Genomic DNA, 24,409 nt, shown 5'->3' with positions numbered 1-24,409 from the left:
ACTTCTCCAAACCAACTCCGTATCGCACAAAATCAAAAGCAAATGAGAGATATAAAATAGGTGACACAAATAGAACCTCAAACCTGCACCGTGAACCACAAACAGTCTGCATGCAACCCGAGGCAGCCCAAGAAATGTACGACCCAGCTAGAAAGTTCGACTTGCCACCAAAAATCCAAATCAGCATTTGAGAGGATACAAATTGGTGAACTTCATTGCCCAAGGTGTAGGAATAGATGGAGCCAATACCCAGAACCACACGTCTAGCACACAGAGAGCCACGAACAAAAAAAACACCTTCAGCACACACAAACCAGCAACATAAAAAAACTCAGAAAACACTCCACACTTCTGAAAATGACACACAAATCTACATCTTTGTCCTTCAATCTGCTCTCCTGAATGAAGAGAGGTCTCAAGCTCGATTAGTTGCTATCTCTCAAGCAAGAAATCCAACAAGTGCTAGGAGGTATGCTTTCCCCGAAGCTCAATGTAAATTTCAACAGCACTTCGTTATATTTTCTTCATGGATGCCAAATGAGAAGCCAAGCTCTTATATTTATAGACTAAGAGATTCAAATTCATCTTCAAATGGTGCCCAAATTCTCAAACTCATTTGAATTTCATTTCAAGTCACCACATGACTTTGGCATCCCCTTCCTAGGCACAAGTTCACACTTTGCACATAAAAACATCAAGACATGAAATATTCCTCTTATTTTTAATGCCAACTGACTTAGGGAAATAATAAGTTTTTAAGTGAAGGTATTTTTCCTTAAGTCGACCACATCAACAATTAAATATTAAAATTTAATATAAAGTATTAATATTTAATAATTCACTTGTAAATCAATTACTGATAAGGCCATATTGAACCATGAATTGTGGAACTGCAAACCATCAAACTGAACTGTGCTAGGCTTCAATATTGAACTGCTCAAAATGGAATCGCCAAATATGACACTAAAAATAGTAAGTCCAGAATTCTCTTCAGAATAGAATGCATGTCATACCACCTCAAAGTAGGAAACCCTAATTTCTGCTTTCAGTTAGCCGACGGGTCGCCGGAATAGGCTAATGGTCCACTGAAATTCTCCTCACTGAGAAGGGGACATTACAAAGTAGGAGTATTGCTCACAGCTTGAAGGTGGATCATCCAATGATTTTAGCATGTGCATATAGAAAGTATATCTGATTATACACACAAGGCAAAGCAACTAGGTGGCAACTTGGATGATTCGCTGAGAAACTGCCTACACTAGAATATGAGACATACACTGGAATATGAGACTTTGGAATCTCTCTATATGAGCCTACTGAGAAGACCCCAAACTAGGTAGCAAGCCTCATATTGATAAATAATAGTTAACAGTATATGCATCCATATTTCCTTTTCTCTTGGCCAGCCTGATTGCAAACTTTTGCTGATTACAAATAGCATATTGAGCCCATATGTGGAGGCTGTGATGTCTAGTTTCTAGCAACTGCAAGTGCATAGTCTTTATTTAGGGGTCAGTCTTAGGCACAATTTGATACTGGTACAGACAAATCTTGAGTACATTTTTGGAAGAAAAGGAATAAAAGTCTATTTTGCTGGTCGAAGTCATTTTTTAATGGATACAAAATATGCATGCAATCAGTTCACATTGACAGTTTTTCTGTGTTTATGGATAAATTGCTCTTGACATGATCTCTGCTCTTTTGTCTCTAGAACCCGTCCTGCTGTAATTGGGTAAAAGAAAACTATATATATTATATGTATGTAGGTTTTGCTAAGGGTCTATAAACCTGAGTTTGTAAATAGTAAATACAACACTCATTTTTGCAAATATTGCCAATTGTAGGTTTGTGTGGCCACGTGATCTGTGCTATGTGCGCTACTGGCGACGTAATGATGACGGAAGTTATGGTATGTTTCAGTCATGTGTTTAAGCATGTTCTCTTTTTTCCAATTGTTAATCTTTTATTGTTTTACTTCATCTCCTTATGTTATATCTCCAAAACAGTTTATTCCAAGTATGCCTGGTTTTATATTGCAGTTGTCCTATTCCGTTCAAGGGAACATTCAAACTGTCCTGCACAGCCTGGTTTTGTGCGAGCTCACATTGATAGTAGGTGCTTTGGATTGTTCTATTTTTGTATATTTTTCTAGAAAATGTTAAAGCATAGTTTATCACAACTCAGCTTATCCTTCCATATAAATAATATGATATCTTTTGTTGTATATTTTGTGAGATACATTCTTGTTTTAAGTTCTGGATGCAACATCTGTAGGTGGTGGGTTCACCATATCTCCACTGCAACCTCGTAAGACTGGAGAGCCTCGATCCCGTGTCCAACATCTTATGCAAATTGACTTGAAGGGATGGGGTGTTAGCTATTTCCCTAGATTTCAGCAGCATTGCCTACTTCAAATGTTGAATAGTGTTGCGGGTAAGTAGAATTTCTTTTCTACATTGTCTTGGAGTGCTTTCTTAGTTTTGAATGGATTCTTTGAATTTTTTTTTTTTTGTAGTCTAGATTCGTCTTGTTAATCTGATGCTTACAAAATGAGGATCTTATTTGGACTTGAGCTGTAATGACATTAGGAGTATATTATTGCAATATTTCAGATTAATCCTAGGTGGATCACACCTATGTTTAATTTAAATTTTAGTTGTGATTCATGTCAAAGGATTTGATACATTTACACATATTGAACCCTTATACATGCAAAGGAGTTAATATCCTGGTATCTGTTTGCAATGATATGTTTGTTACAGGCTTTAATGCTACCTTGTAAGCTTTTCTCATTTTGATTGATTTTGTACAGCAGGAATTTAGAATCTAATAGAAGCATCCATTTTTAAGTATGTCTTTAAAGGTCTGTATTAAATGAACTTTGATATTGAGTTTCAGAGGTGTGAAGAGGATGGGTAAAAATATTCAGAGACCTTGAATTTCCATGGATGACCCTGGATGGCCAAGGTTGGGACATAGGAGATCCCCTAAAAACTAATAAATCCTAAGAAATCAAAAATATATTTACATTATGAATATATTTAAAAAAAAGTACATTATAATTAAAAATAAAATGTAATTGGAAAGAAGTATAAATTGTAACTTTAATGTTGCAGAATGCCATTATGCTAAAACAATTTATTTAGATACTCCTATAAATATGATAAGTGAAAATATCAAGCAAAATAAATAGGACTAGAATTTTAAGAAAACTAGGAAGTTCTGTTACTAATTCCTTGATAAATACCCATAAACTAATGATTATGGTTCCTTGATAAACACCTATGTTCCACGGCATTTCGGGGACAGGATGGCAGGGGATGCGTTTCCGGGACGTCCGCAAAAGGGCCATTTGTGGGGTACGACACGGGACTGTGATAAAATATATATGAATTTTTCAAAATATATTAATATATTATAGAGAGAGAGAGAGAGAGGGAAAGAGAGAGATATGTTAATAACTGATAACAACAATATCACTAGAAAATAAATCTTTAGGGTAGTAGTACAACAGCATAATAAATTTCAATAAAGAATTATAGCAGCAGTCTCAAACATCAAAAAACCATGGTCTATCAATATTCAAAAGTCTTAAACATCAAAATACAATAGTATATGAAACTAAGCCTCATTTGACCTATCAATATGCAAAGACTTAGAACCATTTGAGTTAACTATCACCTTCTAGCAGAAGTGGATCATCCAATGGTACTGTTGAGACATGGACCAGCTAGGAGTGCTCTACCACTGAGCTACTGGCCCCTCTTGGATCAATCCATCGTCAGTCCGGGTGTGGCTTATTTCCAACACCAACACCCTCCCTTAAGCCACACCTCTCGTGTGCTTGGGGCTCCTATCCTGGACCTGGCTCTGATACCATGTTGAGACATGGACCGGCTAGGACTCGAAACTAGGACCTTCCATACGCTGCTGGAGTGCTCTACCACTGAGCTACTGGCCCCTCTTGCACCAGTCCATCGTCAGTCCAGGTGTGGCTTATTTCCAACACCAACAGGTAGCCCTACCAGTCTTGGTTGTCAGGTCAGTGTTTTGTTTGGTTTTAACTCTTTATGTCATTTTAGGGTTCCTTTATGGTTTAGAAGTCTTTGTTCCCCCCCCACAGACCAATAGAAGCAAAGAAAATTAAAAAAAACTATTTTTTTTTGGTTATTGTAAGCTTGGAAGCATTCCCATCCGCAGGGGATGGCTAGCTGTTTCAGGGATGGGGGGACGCCAATGGGATGTCCCATTGCTGTCTCGAGGATTTTTCCTGGGATTTTTGGTCAAATGGGGATGACAAGGGGACATACCCTTGGCGTCTCTCCGTCTGACGTCCCCTCGTCTCCAAAACGGTAGGGGATGGGGACGTCTGGTTTTGGACCAGGGGACCTGTCCCCGTGTAACATGGGCCACACAAAGAAAATATATACAAAAAAGCTAAAAGTCTTGTAAAACTTGTTGAAGACCAATTTTCGGATCTTCAAACATATAAGCAATAACTTATTACAGCATGGTCAAATGTAGATAAACGCAAAAATATTAAATTTAGGGACAGTTTCTAGGAGGAAAATAATATCAATGGTTCATTTACAACTGCTTTGGCAAGGACCTTCTAAGGTATACCTTGTAACCTTGGATGGACATGCCCTGCATGCTCCTCCTCCAATGCTGACCAATTTCCTTGATCTATCCATGCCAAGAGAATCCCAAAGGCCAAATAAAATCAAGAGAATCTACGATGCCAAATAAAATTCCAGATTGCAAATATATAATAGCCTAGGTAGTTGAACTACCAACATCCACTCATTTCTTCTTCACACCCTTTTATAACAAATATTAAATATTTCAATTGTAACATACATTTATTTTATATATTTTTTGCTTTATTTATTGCCTCGTTGCAAAATAGAAATATTCAATGTTCCACAAAGTTTCTTGACGGGGGATAGGTTTCGGGTACGGGGGGACCAAGAGCTTAAGTTTGGGGATAGTGGAGGAGGGGGTGGCTTTGATAGACATATAGTACTTGAAAGAATAGTTATAAAAAGATGTATAAGAGTTCAATTTCAAATGAAACATCGGCAAATCAGTAAAATAGCGAAATTGCAAATACTAAATATTAAATATTTGAACACTTCTAAACTTTGACGATGGAAATGTCAAGTTGGAGATTTATATTATGTCCAAAATATATAATAAAGATGATTACAATGAGTACACTTATATAAAAATAACAAAATGTAGTGAAGGGAGACCTCTAATCATCCCCAAACTTCTCATCACTAGAACAATTGGACTCCACATGGTTAAGGTCTTCCAAACTAACACCAACCAGCCTACCAGCCTTGCCTTTGTAATTGTAGCATCCTCTTCAATTTGTGATGGCTCCTTTGGCTCTACATCCCATTGTGTTGCTGGAGTTTCTTTGTGCACAAGTGACTTGCGGTCAATGAGATGCAAAGCACTATGTACAACCACAAGCTTCTCTGCTCTTGTAGATTTAAGTCTGGTCCATAGTTGCTATATCCATCTTGGTCGCCTCAAAGTATCCCCTAAGAGTGGCAAATTCGGTCCACTTAGTGCGAATCGTATTGGCATCTACAGGATCATACATCTTCTTAATGGCCCTAAAGAACTCAGCATCCTGTATCGGTGTAATTCTACTAGGCCTATGCTTGTACCACTTAGGATTCAATCCGTAGGCAGCCATGTGCAAGGGAGTGTAGAGCTTCTTGGTTGCCTCAAAGTATCCCCTAAGAGTGGCAAATTCGGTCCACTTAGTGCGAATCGTATTGGCATCTACAGGATCATACATCTTCTTAATGGCCCTAAAGAATCCCACCTTCAACTCAGCATCTTGTATCGGTGTAATTCTACTAGGCCTATGCTTGTACCACTTAGGATTCAATCCGTAGGCAGCCATGTGCAAGGGAGTGTAGAGCTTCTCCCATTTCCGATGAATGATTGGCTGAATGTGCTCATTGTAGAATGCTAATGTGGGGTGCTTCCCTCATATGCCAACCCTCGGTCTAGCATAGAATCAATGCACTCATACACTTCTCCAAGGTTAGGTGCATCTGCATCCCCATATCTGATGATCTGGACAACTAGAGCAATGATGGAGACTATATATTTTGCATCACTCCAAAAAACATCACTCTTCACTCTATCCTTCACCCTGCTCCCCTGCTTTGTCTTGGCCTTGGCCCACCAATTCCATTCTGCTGTCATAACCATGACTTGCAAATTAAAAGTGTATAATCCAAACACAGTAAGAGTGTTGGATGCTATAGCGCGCACTATCCAAGGAGGTCAACCCATTTTGCTTGACTGTTTTTTACCAGTTTGGTCTCTCCTGCTCAATTTTAACAAAAGTAGACTGTCTGATGTTTTGTGACTAATCTGTGAGTACATTTTGCCACCCTTTTTTCTACATTGATCTGTGTGAGATTTTGCCAAGATCTAGAGGCAATAGAAAGCACAAATAAGAGAGGCAAAATAGATGATAGGAATAAACTATATTCTATCAAGATGCAAAACATGATCAACTGGATCATTACAAGATGTTCAATGATTGTCCGTACAAACAATGTAGATGACCTTTCTTATATAGGCAAGGCTAGGGATATGTGAGCACACAAACATGACATGTGGCTCAATAAGAAACAAGGGTAGGTAGGAAATAGGTGTGGGTAGGTAGGAGAAACAATAAAATATTCCACATGAGGTGGAATGTAACAAGAAGATAAGATCAACACCATAAAAGGTGGAAATTCTCCTATACACACTATCCCAATGTGGCACAAACACCCAAGTGTCTCATACCCAGACTACTATGAAATGCATGTACTTAAGTAAACTTAAGTAAGGTGTAATAATATCCATGATGAATAATTATTTACACCAACAATCTGTTTATATATTTTTCAGAATGAGTATTTTTTCTCATTGTTTTGTGTATCCTCTATTTGGTTTTAGAGTCCCTTATTAATGCTTACTCTAATTTAGGATTCGTTGATCCTATTTGTGTACTCAAAAGAATGTGTGCTATATTTGACAGTTTATTGCAGGAAAGTTTCTGCATTTGTATAAGATGAACATTTTGTGATTGCTTTTACATGGTTCCAGGTCTTTTTAACAAATACAAAGCATTCTCTTTTATATAATCTATTAAGTCTATTGTTTAAAACTTCATGTGAAGAACAGGCTTGCGCGAATGGTTTTCTCAACGAGATAATAGTCTTGCAATGCCACATATCCAAGTGATGACAAACATGCGCTCAGAATTGGAATCATCGAAGAAGGGAAGGAAACGACAACAAGGATTCGTTCAATCAAGCTCACCTTTGGATTCAATGCCTGTAGAGTGTGATATTCCAGAGGAAGATTCTGATGAAGATGAAGATTTCCAATTGCCCGATCAAGAGGTACCGATCATTTTGTTTTAGTAAATTTATGTGTCACATATATGCATTGTTTCCTATTAGACATGAATTTTCACTCTGGAATATTCTGATAATATGACAGATGGATTCGAGAAAACTTCAAAAGGAAAGCAAAAGCACAGGTGTAGAATTAAGTTTGAGTGAAGGCACGTATATTTTGTTAATATTGTGGTAATCTATCACAAAGTTTTTGTGGCTTGAATATTTTGCAAATGATATTATGCTAATTCATTGTTTATTGTTTGCAGTAACCAGAACTGTGCAGGAAGAAACAACTGATGCTCTTGATTTATCATGTTTCCATGGTACATTGCGGCGAGATGATAGAGATGCAGGTCGTGACTGCTGGGCTATTCCAGAGGCAAACAATTTTCGAGTTCGAAGCAAGAATTTCTCCTTCAACAAATCTAAGGTTGAATTATTTATCTTTTGATTTCTATATAGTAATAATTATGTTTGTTGTATACTGTCTTTGGCTTCCTAAAATGTGAAACATCACGAACCTTTTCAACTAGGTCCCTGCAGGACAATATTTAATGCAACTTGTTGCAGTTGACTGGTTTAAGGATGTGAAACGGATAGACCATGTTTCTAGACGAAAGGGTGGTGTAGTGCAGGTAACTGATATTTTATGTTTTATATCCTTTCCATGATACTTAAAAAGGGAAGAAATTTTAGTATCATTGTGAATTTTTCAATTTACACAACATAATGCAATCAAATCTGGAGTTGTGTTCTCAATCATGTCTTTTGTTTATAGGAGTTTTCTGTTTGTTCAATGGAAAGGCACTGCCTTATGAAATAGAAATAACTGCTGTAGGAATATTCTAATGTTCAAGAGGCTTTGTGGAGCTGGATGTTGAGTATAATTCTACGATTCTCTGAGATTCTGGTGGTGGGTATCTCTGGGATGACAAATTTTTCCGGATTTTGGGGACAGCAGAAGGATATATTTACTAGCTAAAATTAAATTGTTAAAACATAATTAAACATTCTAAAAAGCTGAAATTTAATTAATATTAACATTGGTCACATGAAATTATGAACAAAACACAAGAATAAAATTTGATTAAGCATGTTTAATTGCTGCCCATTGCTGGGGCTGTGCAGTGTCAAACCCGAGTTTTTCTTTTGAAAAACACAGGCTATTCAAAAACTCATGGTTGTAGCCTAAGTCACAGCGTTCAAATTCGAATTCGAATTCGACAGTCATGAAATTTGGATGAAATTCGACAAGGGAAAAAATAAAAAAAATAAAAATCAGATTAAATTCGCCTTATATAATTTGTTTATTTTTAAATATATGTAATACTTCTAATAAATTATAACTAATGTAACTAATATAACTAATTCATTAAAAAATATAACTAATAATGTATATCGAATGCATTAAAAAATATACATAATAACTTATTACTGTATATTTTTTGATGCATTCAATATACCTTTTACCTAATTACTAATTTATTACAATAAAAAAATAAAACTACATCAGACAATATCGAATACCTAATTACTATTGCTTGTAATTAACTAATAACTAATAAAATTCACAACATCGAATACATTACTATTGCTCGATATTGTTTACAACACGAGAGCGATGTCAAAATAACTAATAAAATTTGAGGGCTTGGGAGCCTAACTAAACACGGGAGCGATTGCAATGGCAGTGACTGCGACTACGGCAGGCGGCAGTGATGGCAACGGCAGCAACGGTGACTCCAGCAGGCAGCAGGGACGGCGACTATGGCAGCCACGGGAGTGAATTGTGTGTTTACAGAGGCCGTCTGCCCACTTTTTAGCAGAATTTTTTTATGGTTGAATTTGAACGATTTTTTCACAAAAGTTTGAAATTTGATTAAATTCGAACCTCATCGATGAAAATCACCATATTCTGTGACTTAGGTTGTAGCTGCAACTAGAGATAAGAGAGGGAGTTTCCAAGATGAGAGAGGACTCTCCAAAGTAGAAGATTTGATAGCAAAATAAAATTACATCTCAATTTTGTATCCAGAAGAGTGCATTAGGCCTTTTTATACTAATTGCGAGGTTTCCCCACATTACAGATGATGCAAGCAACATCATATCTAGTGTGATCATGTCTTGGCATGACCATAATTTGAATACCTTAATCTTAATCTAAACCAACTAATGGACCAAGCACATTGTTAAAATCTAGTTCACTGGAAAACTAAATGTGCTGGGAATTTTGGGGCACACAATGCTCCTCTCTACAAAAAAATTAAATGTTGATGCTGTTGGGATTACAGGATTACACAATTTGCTCGGTGGAATTTATGGGTTTGATGGTGTCTTGTTTGCGAAATCCCTGCTTATGGGTTCTGCAGAATAAGGGACCATCATATGTTTCCTTTGAAGATATATGTTTGGTATTTGAAGCACAAGATGCCTCTGTCTTTCGAAGTGCTTTGATTTGCCTTCTTGTTTGGTGGTGTGATTTCCCATTTGTTGTCCTGGAAATTTCTCAGATACAGCAGGAAATGAGAATAACAAATGAAACAGGAGTTATTCACAATATTGTCCACAAAATGACAGTCAACATATCCACGTATAAACAATAAATGATGCACATTAACAAAATTCAGTCATTAAACAATTGTAGTGTGTGTGTTAGACCTTTTTACATCTTTATCTGGTTTGTTCTGTCCTGCTCAATGACAAATGATGACTAGAGAAAAGTGAATGTTGGCTAGAGTTTTAGGGAGTGAAATAACTTCTCTATGTTGGGGACCTTTGTGTGCCCCCATAAAGTGTTAGATTTTCTATTTTAAATTTTTCTTAGTTTAAGCATGTTTTTTTTTAAAGGACCTGAGTTTGACAGACAGAGGGGACATTTTGATGTCCACATGATGTCAGGGATGGCAGGTTATCCCTGCAGGGTTCCCACAGAAAATGGGCGTCTTGGAAAACACCCCCCAACTTTGGAAAGATGTTCCAGGGGCATCCCCTGCTCACCCACCACCCCTCTTAAAAAAGTTGATTTGGAATTCCTATCTTATACACTTTTTGTTTTTAACATCGAAAGTCGTGAAGTGCTGAATAAATGGACTTCAATTTTTTTTAATCCTAAACTTTGTGTTTTTTTGTAGATTTTGACGACACAAGGGTCCTGTTTGTGTTTGACTGAGATAATATTCAGATTAAATTTGGCAAAATAAAATTTGCAATTTTTTTTTTTTGATGAAAATTTAATTAATAAAAAATAAAAAATATCATTATATAAATAAGTTTAATTTTTTGACTTAAATATAGTAAATACCAAATTATCATATTTAATATATTAATAATTAATAATCCAATAAACCTAAATATTGTAAATACTAAATATGTTCAATTTAACACATTGAATATATTAATTGTTAATAATCTAAATAAAATATTTGAAAATATTAAATTATAATTTATACTAAAAATTAGAACAATGTCGATACATTATTAATATGCTGTATTTAGAAACAAGAAACAAAACTGAAAACAAAAATAAACAGAAATAACCAAACCGAAGATGAATGGAATATAATGTATAGAAATCTTGGTCTACATCTTTTACATATCTCAACTCGAGATCAACCGACATCACTTGTACAGGATGGGAAATATTAATTTCCATATAAGAACATAAGTACCCTTGTTTTTGTGGCTCCCATCATCTTCCTTTGATATCCTTGCAAGATAACAAATCCACACGTTGTATCTCTTGCAACTAGTAGACTTCAATTGGCTTGCATCAATGGTAGGACAAAGCAGTTGCCGATAGTTTGCACTCTGCAACAACACTCAACAACTGCCATCGCATCTGCAGTAGGGAACCTACCCATGGACTGCTGATTGTATTTCACATCAATTGAATTGGTTGAAGTGGGATTTAGGCCCAACTACAGGTCATTCAGTATTTCCTTCTTGTTGAAGTGCTAAAATGTCCTGTTCCTCAGGACCTTAAGTCTTGATTTGTCATTCTCCGTTTGCATTTTGATGCTAGACCTCTTCATCATGGCCATGGCGGCTAAAAGAATAAACATTCTCACGGCCTGAACAGCCAGATTCATAGCACAGGTAGTGAAGTCTGCAATGCAGCTCACCATATGTTTTTTCTCAAAAAAAGCTAATTGAAAACACATTAAAAACATAGTAGATAATTAGAAAAAACCTATGCTCTTTTTCTGTACGAATTTTAGGGGGAACTGAAATGATTTTTTTTGGGTTTTCTATAAATTTGCTGAATTTCAAACTTCATGGATTAATTTGGTGAGCCTTTTGACATAGTTCAATTTAGTATATAGGCACAGACTTATCTGACAATTTAACAATACAAACTCCAACCCTCTATATTCTAGGACTTAAGAGAGCTTTAGAGAAATGTTACTTTGCTGAGTTATTATAAAATTATACTTAATGGATTGAGGGCTCTGCTGCCAGTACCATAACCAAATCTATCAGTGATTATATTTACATATTTTATACCTTATCTGTATTCATTTACTCTACCCTGATTCGAAATGGCATCCCTCTATACGTAACTGCATGCTTACATGACTATGCCACTTGAAGTTTCAAATAATATGCACACTATGAAATAATTTCTTTCATGTAACCTAAACTCATTTCAAAATTTGACAAGACTCCATGTATTGTTGATTCATAGCATGTTTAGTGAGGACCTTTTGTTTTTATTTATCTTTTCTCCTGTGAGCATCATTGTTCAATATTTATAGAAAGAAAACTACACATCCAGTTGATCCTGAGAAACTTTGAAAGAACTATGCCTTTCCTGATGGCTGAAAAGATTCCAGAAACTTTGAAAGTAGAACTTCATAATTCTTTCCTGATGTCTGAAAAGGTTTGAGAAACTTTGAAAAAAATAACTTCATAACTCTTTCCTGATTGCTGAAAAGGCTTCATGAACTTAATCACTTTTCTCTTCTTGTTCAACCATTTGATTTCTTCTCTGAAAAGAATCTTCTGGTTCCAATCCTTATGCTCTGGCTATCAGCCACAAGGAAGGCAAATCTAAATTTATTGCCAATATTGCCTCCTTTACATATGCTAAAGTTTACATGGTAATGCTAGTAGACTTCCTGAAAGTAATTCTATCTGCCCAGAAGGTCAGGTTCATCTTTTTGTGGTACAGGTACCTTTTTGTTTGATGACTTGACCAAGCCATTTCCATGTAGGATGGTAGTTGGATTCTGGAGACAAAATTATGCATACTTCTGAAAGAAGTGAATGATAGCTATTAAAGAAAATGCTTTGGTATTATTTGTAACTAATTTTGATTGGCTCTGCAATATGTTCCAAGTTATTCTCCTCCAAGTAATCTTTTTCTTTCAAGATGTAACAGCATCCGCCACTTAGATTGCAGCTTCTGATGAAGCCCAAACTCTGTTGCTTGAAGGGGTGTCAACTATCTTTGCTTTTTAGCCTTAACCCTAATCCAACCTTACTAATGGACTTAGTTAATTGTTGAGTTTTGGTAAGATACGATAATAGGTAGAGATTCCTTGATAAAAATCCAGATATATTATATATTTTGCTTTTGAAAGAAAGTCACTGGTCTTGTATATGCTATGGTAGGAAATATGCATAATGATGCACTTTCAAAAGAACTTTTCTAGAATGGTGATTTTTGTGCTTATCACTTACCACTGATGATCTTTCTGTTTCAGGTTGCGGCAGAAAAGGGATTGTTTACTCTTGTTATCAACCTTCAAGTATGTTTTTAGTTGTCTTATTTTATTAGTCTGTACTCTGCTTTGAAGGGAAATGCTTGTGCTAGGTCTTCTGTACCTTGTATTAGAAATATTAATACATGTGGTGGTTGTTACAGGTGCCAGGATCAACACACTATAGCATGGTCTTTTATTTTGTAATTAAAGAGCTTGTGCAGGGATCACTATTGCAGCGTTTTGTAGATGGTGATGATGAATTTCGGAATAGCAGGCTGAAACTTATTCCCTCTGTTCCAAAGGTCTTTTTGGCCCCATGAGATGGCAACATGCTAGGCTTTATTTAAGCATGAAACATTGACCTTTTTTAGGTTGAAGTTTTATTTTAAGTGTCTTATAAGTTAATATGTTGCATGTAGGGTTCTTGGATTGTTAGACAGAGTGTGGGAAGTACCCCTTGTATTTTGGGTAAGGCAGTTGATTGTAATTATTACCGTGGACTGAAGTACCTGGAGGTGTGAAATTCTTTTCCATTTTGGTTTCTTCCTTTTTCTTTTGCTATTCTTCATATTTTCCAGTTTTAAAGTAATGCAGTTTATTCTTAATGCATGCATTACTATCTGATTTAAATAACTACAAACACAGGTAGATGTTGACATAGGTTCGTCAACTGTTGCCAATGGAGTGTTGGGTATAGTATTGGGTGTTGTGACAACATTGGTGGTTGACATGGCTTTCCTTGTTCAGGTATATATATTTATAGTTTACAAAGGTTGTTAAGTTGAACTGTTTTAACTATGGCTTCTTTTATTATTTAAGTTTAGTTGATGTGTTATGAAGCGTTTTTCATCAAATCTAACTGCCTAGATCTGCATGCCACTATCTTTAATTCATACACGGGAAACATAAGTAAATATGTTTGAAAACAATCTAATACAAGTACGTTTTCAAATATTTGAGTTTACTTTTATAGGCTTGGGTTAATTGTTGTAGTGGTAAAGAAGTTTTTAAACACCCTTGAATGGGGTGGAGTATGACTAGGGGAAATTGGAAATCCTGAGGAGGTCATTTAAGTAGAATAAAATATGATGAACTTGGAACAATCTTGATCTATTGTGCTCATTAACTTTGATTGTTATATCAAATGAATTTTGCTATTGCAAAGCATTACACACAGGAAAAATTCTTGATCAGAATAAAGTAATGAACAAAATTTGAGTGCTACTTTTGAGGAGGATGCTCTGATAATAGGTGCAAGTTTCAGAGAGTTGTCGTACAGTATACTGTAAAGCATTAGCGGCTACATTATGTTATTGGTGGATTTGTGGTGGAGAAACCTGATGTAGATAGAAATACACATCCATTTTGGGACACTTGTCAGTCCAATTCTTCAGCACTAGTTTCTCCATCATATGGTTGGATGTAAATCTTGGCCTTGACTTTGGAGAATATTTCCAATTTAGAAGATCCCTGTTGCTATCAAGGAAGGCAACATGCTTTTGAGCCAATCAAAATTTTCTTCCACAATTGGTGTTCTGGCTATATCAATTATGCCAACATGCTTTGATACCCTTTGATCCAAAATAGAGAGTTAGGCCTCTCTTTGATATTATCAAACAAATGCTTTATACAAAGAACTCCGAAAACTCCTTAAGTGAACTATCAACAATTCATACATGGATGTCACACACACAATTACATGTGCAAATCAAGGACATACATAGATCTTCACATGCACATATGCAGAATTTACAATGAAAATACACAAACTAATTGCATACAATCTGCCTTGGACAAAACCCAAAATAGGGTGAACAACTCCAGCTCTAGAGAGTAAACACCCTCTGTTCCACAATGAAAAGGTTGTTTCCAAATGATTATAGTGCTAACATGGCACCAACAAGCGCACGCTAGAATCTTGGAACCATTGTTAGACATGAACACCCTCAATGTGATCTGATATGCTACAACATATTTGCAACAATTAAAGATGGATTACAACCATAGCAGCAAAACTTGTTTGGGGGAAAATTTGGCAAGTCAAATGTATAAGTTATGGGAGGATTTAAACGGGAAAAAATCAGGAATTTTTTTTTTATCATACCCATGAATCCATACCCGATTCGTATCGCTTGGCAATTCAAGCATGTATGTGCTATAAAACTTTGGCATCAAAGCAAATGCTAAGAGATGTAAGGGAGTGGTCATCTTGTTCCAACGGTCAACAACAATTTGTTTCACAACTTTGAAAAATGTCTCTGTTGGGTTGTTTTCCTTTTTCTCTATTATTGCCCTTATTTTCTCCACCATGCAATCCATGCATGCCATCATAAATTTCACCCAAACATGGGCGATCGGTATCAGCATATCTAATCGTGCTCATGATGGGCTCAGTGAAACTCAAAACATATTCCACACGATCCCACCATTCATCACCAAGGATCAATGCTCTTACTTTTTGGGCCCTTTTTGTGTTTGATTGCGTTCATACACTTCGCAAGGTGTTGATGATCATAGCACTCAAGGCCTCACGCATCTTCACAAGTCCTCTTAAGATGAGCGTGTGCGATGCAAATCATATTTCAACAACCTAACATGGCATAAAAAAATACACCTCATATATCAACTATAAAAAATAAAAACTAAAAAACTAAAAATAAAATCTAAATCACCTTCAACAACTCCAACTTGGAAGTGGTCTTGAATATGGCTTGTGACATGTGATGATTAGTTGCAAACATTTGAATCTCCTCGCCCTCTATGTAAACTTGTTTCACCCAATCAATTTGTGTGCCAATCTTTTGCATGATTAAGTTGAGCGAGTGGACTGCACATGGTGTCTAAAAAATGTAACCATTTGTAGCCTCCATAGACTCAACTGCCCTTCAATTCTTAGCATTGTCTGTTATGACTTAGACAACATTTTGAGGCCCCACCTTGTTGGTGGATGCTATGAGGATATTGACAATGAAACTTGCATCTTTCACTTGCCCCTCACAATCCACCACTTTCAAAAAGTTTGTCCCTTTAGGGCAAACTGCTATAACATTTATCAATGGCCTATTTTTACAATCTTTCCATCCATTAGAAATGATGGACACACCTGTTTCCGTCCAAGTATCTTTGGTGAGTTTCAATTGTGTCTCTACGAAAGCTTTCTCCTTTACCAATAAGGTGGTTCACACCCTTTCATACTCGAGACAAACATAATCAAAAGGTGTATTGCAATGGGTATGCACCATATCCCAAAAATAAGGTGATCCAACAATGTTGAAAGGAGGCCTATTGCCATAAATGCAATGAGCAACGCCATGATTTGCAACCTCCCTGATTTCATTTTTGAAGGCGGTATCGAATCGGCCTCTTTTTCATGTAACCACAACATTCTCTAGTTCAAAAGGTGGTGGCATTGGCATGAAAGGATGTGGGCTAGCTAGTGTGATGGAGCCACTACTACTAGAAGGCCTCTTCAAGCTTGCCTTGGTAAGAGGATGATTAGTCTTTGATTTGGTTCTTCTCTTGTCGGCTTCCTCTTGTTTTCTAATATATTCCATAACAAGAGCTTTTCGCAGCCCTTTGCTATTTGATCCCTTATAAAATTTTATTACACGTCCATAGATGAAGCAAAGGTGGGGCCTTTTACTCTATAGTATGAGCTGGTATGCTCTATGCCACAATGGTTGCATTGCCAAAGAAAACTCCCACCACCAGACATTTGCTTGATCATTGTTGTATAATGCTAAAGTGGTGAATTGACATCAATTTTAAAAGGGTTTTGTTGACTTTGGGTTTGGGCAATTGAACTAGAGCTTGCACTTGCACTTCTAGCCTGAGCCATTATGTATGAGTAATGAATCTAAAAAAAAAATGGAAAACTCAACATTATTGAAAAAAATTCGGCATTATAATCCTCTATTATGCATACAAATTGTAAAAAAAATTCAAAACATCCTAGAAAATTAAAAAATCTTTTTTTTTTAAAAGACTTGAAAAATCTTGAAATAATTCTTGAAAACTTAAAAAAAATGAAGATTCACTCACCTTTGATGGCTAAGTCTTCCTTCTGCAACAATTCCTATGTTGTTGATGCCTGTCTCACACCTCCATAGCCTTCACCTTTGGAGAAAAATGCAATCACCTTCAAAACTTGCTCGGAAAGAAAAAATGTAAAAAATGCAAGTAGAATAAGAAGAATGAGTATAAAGGGTAGTTAGAGGCATGTTTAGGTTGAAATTAGGGTTGCAGAAATATTAAAAAGGTAAAAAATGTTTTTTAAAATTGATTTTTTTTTCTTTTTAACCTGTGACCCTCGTTTTTGGGCACCCACTGGCTTGGGCTCCTCCAAGTACGTCCGGGTTCGTCTCGGATGCGTCCTAGGCGGTTGGGTTTTGTGTGGGGGTACGACACGGGTGTACCCATAGGGAACCTGGCTGGCCAGGGTGCACTCGGGACGAACCTAGCTGGTATCAGGCCCAGAATCACACCCAGCTCCAATTCCGAGGGCTACAAGGAGAATCCGGTAACTTAGTTATAATAATATATTATTATATTATTATACACTAATATATAATATATAATGTATAATACTTAATAAATAATGTAACTATAATTATGATATATGTAATTATAATACAACAATGTATTAATATAATATATTTATTATATTATAGCTATAAGATTTCAAAATAAAAAATAAAAAATAAAAACGCGTTTCAAAATATTTGGATGCAGCAAACTCTGATTTAGGTAAATAGGAAAATCACTAAGCATGGATGACATGGGTCATGGTGAATTGAGCATGTTTAATAAATTTTAGAAATGATTAGGTTCTTCAGATTAGTTCTTAAAACAAATTTTATAAAAATAGTGCTACATCTCATTTGTATTTTCATCAAATACATCATGCCATTACCCACTAGCTGTTGACTATTAATTTAAAGACTAGTTTCTTTTTTCTACATAAAAAGTCAATTTATCTGGGGTAGAAAATCCTCATAAATCATGTTTAAACTAAAAAAAAGTGATGGATATAAGAGGAAACCAATCAAAATGGGCAGTCATCAAAATTACAGGAAAATAATCGCGTTTTTTGGAAAAAAATCAAGAATTTCATCGATTTGCTATTTTTTGTGATTTTACTGATTTTTTTCTCTATTTATGCTCTCTCTATGACTACAACCACCATTATCATTAGAACCAACCACTTATTCAAAATGAAAAAAAAAATATGACCTTTCTAAAACTTCCCAAGCAGACAAAGATGGAAGACCAATCAGTCCAATGGAACTTGTTGTTTGTATCAAGGCGTGTTCCCTGGTTTCATCAGTATGTATGTATTGGTTGCTGATCTGTTTGCCACAATGAACAGGCTTGTTGCTTGTATAGGGATGTGTTCCCTGGCTTCTTCAGTATGTGTGTATTGGTTGCTGATCTTTTTGCCATAATGAACAGGATGTTTGTCCCATGTTGCAAGCAGCGAATTCAGCAAATTAGGTTTTCTGGGTCATTTTGGTGATTGCAACTTTCTTTGAAAATTTGCTAGAGATGTCCCATTTTATCACTGATCATCCTCAACCATCATTGCAACCCCTTTTCAGTGGTGTGATGACAAATTCCTCTTCATAGCTTTTTGCTGACACTCTAGCGAGTTAGAACACCATGACGCCAAGGGTCTAGCTGACTTCAGGACCTGATTTTCAAATAAAACTCAAAATCTATAAAAGTTATTAAACATTAACCATATATGCATAGAATGACAAGAGTTGTTTTCTATTTTGTTTTGTCTTATTTGTGTTGTTTAGGACTTTAGGCTGTTATTTATTTATTTATTTTTTCTCTTTTTATTTCAATTCTTAGTTCAAGTATGCAATTGCAAGGGGTTGAACCTATTAGCTATTTTTATATGGGTGTTTTATTGGTTTATTCAGAATAGTTGTTGTTTGCAATTTGTGATCTGAGTGAGAAAGGAGTCTTTTGAGTGTAAAATGGCAAAAGGAGTAGCAAACTTTGAGTGTCATGATAATTGTGGAGTGGCAAATATTGAGAGGAGTTACATGTAGATTACAACAAATCTGCCCCGATAACAAAGAAATTGGCTAGTTGTCGAAGTGGTTGATTGTAGGAGCAAAAGTAGGGGCCATTTTAAAAAAAATTCTTTTGTTTTTTAACTATGTTTTGCCCTTGATTGGGTGAAACTTTATAATTTTAACTTATTGATATTTATGAGTTTTAATTTTTTATTTTCAGATTTTCAATTTTAATTTTAAAGTTATTTAAAAACTCTACACTTTAAATCGATTAACTAAGGGAGAGGGGGCATTTGATGTGTGGGCTACTTTGTGGGCATGTCGGGTTAGATGGAATATTGTAGGACTTTTTTTTTAATAAATGTGAAATGACGTCTTATCTATCTACAAATAAGGTTTGGAGGTGTGATTCATCACACAACTTGCCATATTAGCATGTCTAGAGAGAAGCGTTCACATTAACATGTCTAGTGAGTGGTGTTCTAAAAATGACTAAAAAAATATTCAACCAAACCTTAATTATGGTATTGTTATCCCCATTTTCAGCTGTGGCGCAAACATGGGATAACCCCTACAAATTTTTTTCCAAATTAGTGGCCCATGTGCTCTATGTAAATCGAGGTGAATTTTTCGTTCCCCTTGTCCACATTTTATTGCCTAGTGAAAACACCTCGATTTGAGTCTAAGTTTTCAAGTTTGACAAAATGCTCTTTTAAAAGAGTTCGTTTTTATTTTCAAGTGTATTTTCGGAGTTACTCTGATTTTGCACCTGTCATGTATAAACCTGAAGAACACATCTTGGTGCATTTCTGGTTTATAACTCCGAAATGCACATTAATGTTGGCACAAACAGCATTAAATGTTAAGTGTTTGTATTAAAATTGGTTTCTTTTTCTTTTGATTTTATCTCTTTGCATTCGGATTTTTGCATTCCTCTTCTTCGTGCTCTTTCAATGAAACATGCTCTAGCTTCCTGTGATTTGGTGAAAGATTGAGCACTCTTTCAAGTTGATTGTCTCAGCTCTTTATTTACAGGGTAAGTTGTTTCTTTCTTGCTTTGTTTTTCATTCATGGTTTTTGAAATGCAAATCATGCCCTAGCTTCTGCTTGTAATGTTTTTGTGTCAAATTGCATCCTTATTTTTTGCCTTTTGTTTTTGATTGAATGGTTCGTATCAATGATGCTGTTCAGGCTTGTAAGTCCAAACGAACATCATCATTTATTAATGTATACAGTCTCTGGATTTGATTGTGTAAAATTTTTTAACCATCAACGTTTTGAATCACACTCCATGATCCATCATTAGGATGAAGAGCTGATTGTGTAAAAAATTTTACACAATCAAATCCAGAAACTGTATACATTAACTCAATGGATTGTGGAAATCTGATAGCTCTGGTCATCATTTGTGTCGATGTCATAGTGCAGTTTCAATGTTGTTTGGACTTGCAAGCCCAAACAACATCTGTTCTTTGCGCTTCCCATATGAAGTGTAGTTCAGTGTTGTGAGTCCAAATTACACACGATTAACATGTAGTTTGGGCTCACAACACCGAACTACATGTTTGCTTTTGATTAATACTTTTTGGGGTTACAACCCTGAACTACACCGAACTTCATGTTTCGCCTAAGTTCACCATACGGTGTACATTGGAATTACACCGGGGTCTTTCCCTTGTGGTGTAGTTTGGGGTTGTAACCCCGAATTACACCAAACATATTGCATCAAGTTCTTTATTGGTGTAGATCGGGGTTGTAATCTCGAACTACATTGAATTCCCAAACAACACAACAAAAGTGTAGTTTGGGGTTATAACCCCAAACGACATCAAAAGCACTTCCGAGGTCTTTCACTTGTGAGTTAAGTGTAGTTCGGTGCTATAAACCCTAACTACACCTAGCATTACACTCACAATTCCAAGTGTAGTTCGGGGTTATAACCCTGAACTACACCATTACACTTTGTAATCCAAATTTGTAAGTGTAAATCGGGGTTGTAAACTTGATTTACACCATTTTACTTGCTAAGTGAAATTTGGGGTTTTGAACCCAATTTTTGTCATAATGATCTTCCCTAAGCGAGTTGTTCCAAGTGAAGAATTTTTTTAATGGGCTTCTTTTAAATGCATGATGGTGATTTTCGTCTAGCTCTATAAGACTTGTTCCGCCAATTGTTGTAGTTTCAACTTCCTAATAGATGACAAAGTTGTCTCCTAGCAAGAGAACCATGAAATTCAGGAAGCAAGATCCTCACCCCATTTTTCCGCCTTCTTTAGTGTTGTCCAACATAGATAATATCAGAGACATTGAAATAGGTCATGTGGACTTCGAGGAGTTCCTCAGTACTACAAAATGGAGTCAACCATCAACAACAATATCCACTTGGTTTTAGCCTTTCCTATGTCTGCACAAAATCCAGAATTTGTGCTTGCAGTAGTCGACCTTTTTGATCCTAAGAGCATACGTGTCAATGATGCAGATGGTAAGAAGATCATTAGGTTGGATGAAGACTTCTTGGAGACTATCTTCAAATGGCCTTGCATAGGCAGGTATGCTGACATTGACATGTAGATGGCCCAATCCTATTATGAGAAACACTCGGATAAGTGCTGAAGAAATCTGAATGATAATTGGTGTAAAACTCCAAGGCCCACCATTGCTGGATGGCCTAAGACCTTTCACCGCAGTGACCTCATTTAGGAGGTGAATGATTTAGTTACTCTTCTCAGTAGAGTAAAAGATCTTCCTCTCTCCGACACATATCATGAGTGGATGTATCAATACATCCATGTCATCAGGCAAAACAAGGAAAAGACATACTGGTGCAAATAGATAAGCAATGCATTATTTGATCATCTCATCAAGGTACCAACCACTTTGAAGTTTTATATGACTTACTTAGTGTATGCTACAACATCAATGAGGAACTTTCTAGGTTTGTCCACAGAGGGATATATAAGACAGGTTCCAGTTCATGAGTAATACTCCCAGCTAGTTCTAAAGAATAGCCTGCATCATTTCAGGAGAGTCAATGATGCTTTCTTCTATCATTACATATGCATTCTCAACAAAGATCTTCAAAAGAAGAGAGTATATGATGGAGTGTGGGACAACCAATATGAGTGCATGTTCTTGCAATTTTCTACTTTCACGTAACTCAGGGTAGGATGTTTTGATGATCGGCCCTTCATGCTTCCTTGATATCCATTTGATAAAAGTGTTTTTATGGAGTTAGCTCAACAGGTGGGTGCGGTTCATGAATGACAATCAAGCTCCCACAAAGCTAGTTTCAAATTCTCTTTGACCTTTGGAAGGTATTCTATTTCTTCCATCTACAAAACCAAGGCAATGGATGAAGAAATGAGAAGAGTTGAAATGAAGGTTTTCAAGGCCATAAAGGATTTTGATTATAGGGGAATGAAGAATAAATTGAAAAAGAGCTACACTCATGTGCATCGCATAGAGGATATTTGGATTTATTGTAGGATTGAAGAAGATATCAGGAGACTTGACTACTGTTGTCTCACTTTGGAGTAGATTGAAAATCTAAACTTGGCGGTTATTCTTGAAAGTCTAAAGGATGATGGAAATGTTTTGGATCCAACATATTTGAGCAAGAAGATTGCTTACACACCACTTCCACTCATTCAATGGTCTTAGAATGAAGTGACTTCAATAAGAGCCAGATTCCAGAATATCCTTGCAAACACCAATGTTTGGCTGACACCAAAGGGGATCCAATTGAAACCATTCAACATTGGGTTAGAGGATGATACTGCTGGACCTATTGGAAAGAAATCAGAGCTTAGAACTAAGAATAGGCAAGATCCTGTAGCTTTGCAAAAGGCTCCTAAGTACAAATTTATCGTGGGAAAGAGTAGAGGTAAAGATCAAGGTGAGTCTTCTACTTAAGTTGTTCAATAGGAAAAAGAGCCAGAAGAAGGAGAATTTGAAGATAAACCTATTGATGAAGAACAATTAGAAGAAGAAGGTCTACTTGATGAGGAACAAGAAGAGGAATATGATGAGGAAAGATTACCAGAAACTCCCAAAGCTCCTCAACATGAAGATACTCAAAGGTCTATTCCTTAGGTAACAAATCTTGTTCCAGCTACTGCACTGTCATAGGTTTCCACTTCTAAGTCTGTACCTTTTGGATCTACTATCTCATATACTACCAACTCTACCCATACTGTCTACATATTTAAGTTTACAGTATTGGCCTAGAAAATAGGGGTTGAGGTATATTACATAGGTCTCTCCCTTACTACTTTAATATAGGAGAGGAAGAAACTAAATAGATCACCAACCCCATCCCCAAATAGGTTGGAGCATGCCTTGCTCTACCAACACTACCCATATTGTCTACATATTTAAGTTTATAGTATCAACTTAGAAAATAGGGGCTGAGGCAAATTACACAGACCTCTCCCTACTACTTTAATACATTCACAATTCTAGTTTGTACATAACATGTTCTTTGTTCAAGGATTTTATTTCCTCTGTGTTGACTTCTTCCTTAGAATTGGAACAACTAGAGACTAGAGGAATGACCTACTCAAGAACAACTTGAAGCTTGTTCGCTATCACCTCAGCAACATGTTATAAACATATCTTTCGCTTATTTATGGCACACGAATGCTCCATGGCATTATTATAATGAACTTTGCCTTTCTCTACAATGTCACTCACATCATCGTGTAGAAGGTAAGAACTTGTTGTGGAAGAGAGAATGGTCACAAAGGACATCAATTGTGCAACATCAAAGGTGATCTAGTGCCCATGAGTGTATCTCAGATCCAAAAAAGTTTTGCCCAGCGCCTCACGAATACATACGCTAGTATAGTCATCTAGCTCGTGGCCATTTCCCAAATTTTGACCACCCACATTCTTAGAGAAAGAACTTCAATTAATTTGTCGAAGTACATAAAATCCAACATAGCTTCCTCTGCCGACACCTTCCTCTCTTTGGTTTTGGAACCACCTCCCCTTGTTTTCCTTTACCTCAGCCCCAAAGCTCTCTTGAAGAACACTAGTAGGAGGAGCCACTGAGAACAACATTTGCAATACATGCCTTCATAGTATAAAACTTGCCAAATATATCACTCAATGCAATGACAACAAATCAATGAACCACTAACTTTTTTTAGTTACTTCAACACATATCTCCTTTTGGTAGTATTCCGTCATACTTAATTTTAGGGTTTTATTTTTAAGATTTAATTTATTTGGGCAAAGCTTTGTTAGAAGG

General features: G+C 36.2%; 1 protein-coding gene across 19 annotated transcripts in view; it reads left to right on the top strand.

Annotated features, from left to right (window-relative positions):
* Positions 1 to 24,409, top strand: part of LOC131043555 (protein ENHANCED DISEASE RESISTANCE 2) — a 138,214-nt gene that overhangs the window by 32,816 nt on the left and 80,989 nt on the right. For 18 of the 19 annotated variants that reach the window (XR_009105547.2, XR_009105552.2, XR_009105544.2 and 15 more), the window contains 11 exons: positions 1,845 to 1,909; positions 2,040 to 2,111; positions 2,275 to 2,433; positions 7,207 to 7,427; positions 7,528 to 7,591; positions 7,694 to 7,857; positions 7,961 to 8,062; positions 13,133 to 13,177; positions 13,294 to 13,434; positions 13,552 to 13,647; positions 13,778 to 13,879. Coding sequence is in view for 3 of the 19 variants with exons in the window: in XM_057976773.2 (XP_057832756.2) it covers positions 1,845 to 1,909; positions 2,040 to 2,111; positions 2,275 to 2,433; positions 7,207 to 7,427; positions 7,528 to 7,591; positions 7,694 to 7,857; positions 7,961 to 8,062; positions 13,133 to 13,177; positions 13,294 to 13,434; positions 13,552 to 13,647; positions 13,778 to 13,879 (1,231 nt within the window). In the remaining 16 variants the exon portion in view is untranslated. The remainder of the gene's footprint in view (positions 1 to 1,844; positions 1,910 to 2,039; positions 2,112 to 2,274; positions 2,434 to 7,206; positions 7,428 to 7,527; positions 7,592 to 7,693; positions 7,858 to 7,960; positions 8,063 to 13,132; positions 13,178 to 13,293; positions 13,435 to 13,551; positions 13,648 to 13,777; positions 13,880 to 24,409) is intronic. The other variant, XR_009105553.2, reaches the window with a different exon arrangement.

Source organism: Cryptomeria japonica, chromosome 2 (genome assembly GCF_030272615.1).
Source record: "Cryptomeria japonica chromosome 2, Sugi_1.0, whole genome shotgun sequence".
NCBI classification, from domain to species: domain Eukaryota; kingdom Viridiplantae; phylum Streptophyta; class Pinopsida; order Cupressales; family Cupressaceae; genus Cryptomeria; species Cryptomeria japonica.
This window is presented reverse-complemented; position numbering and strand designations above follow the sequence as displayed.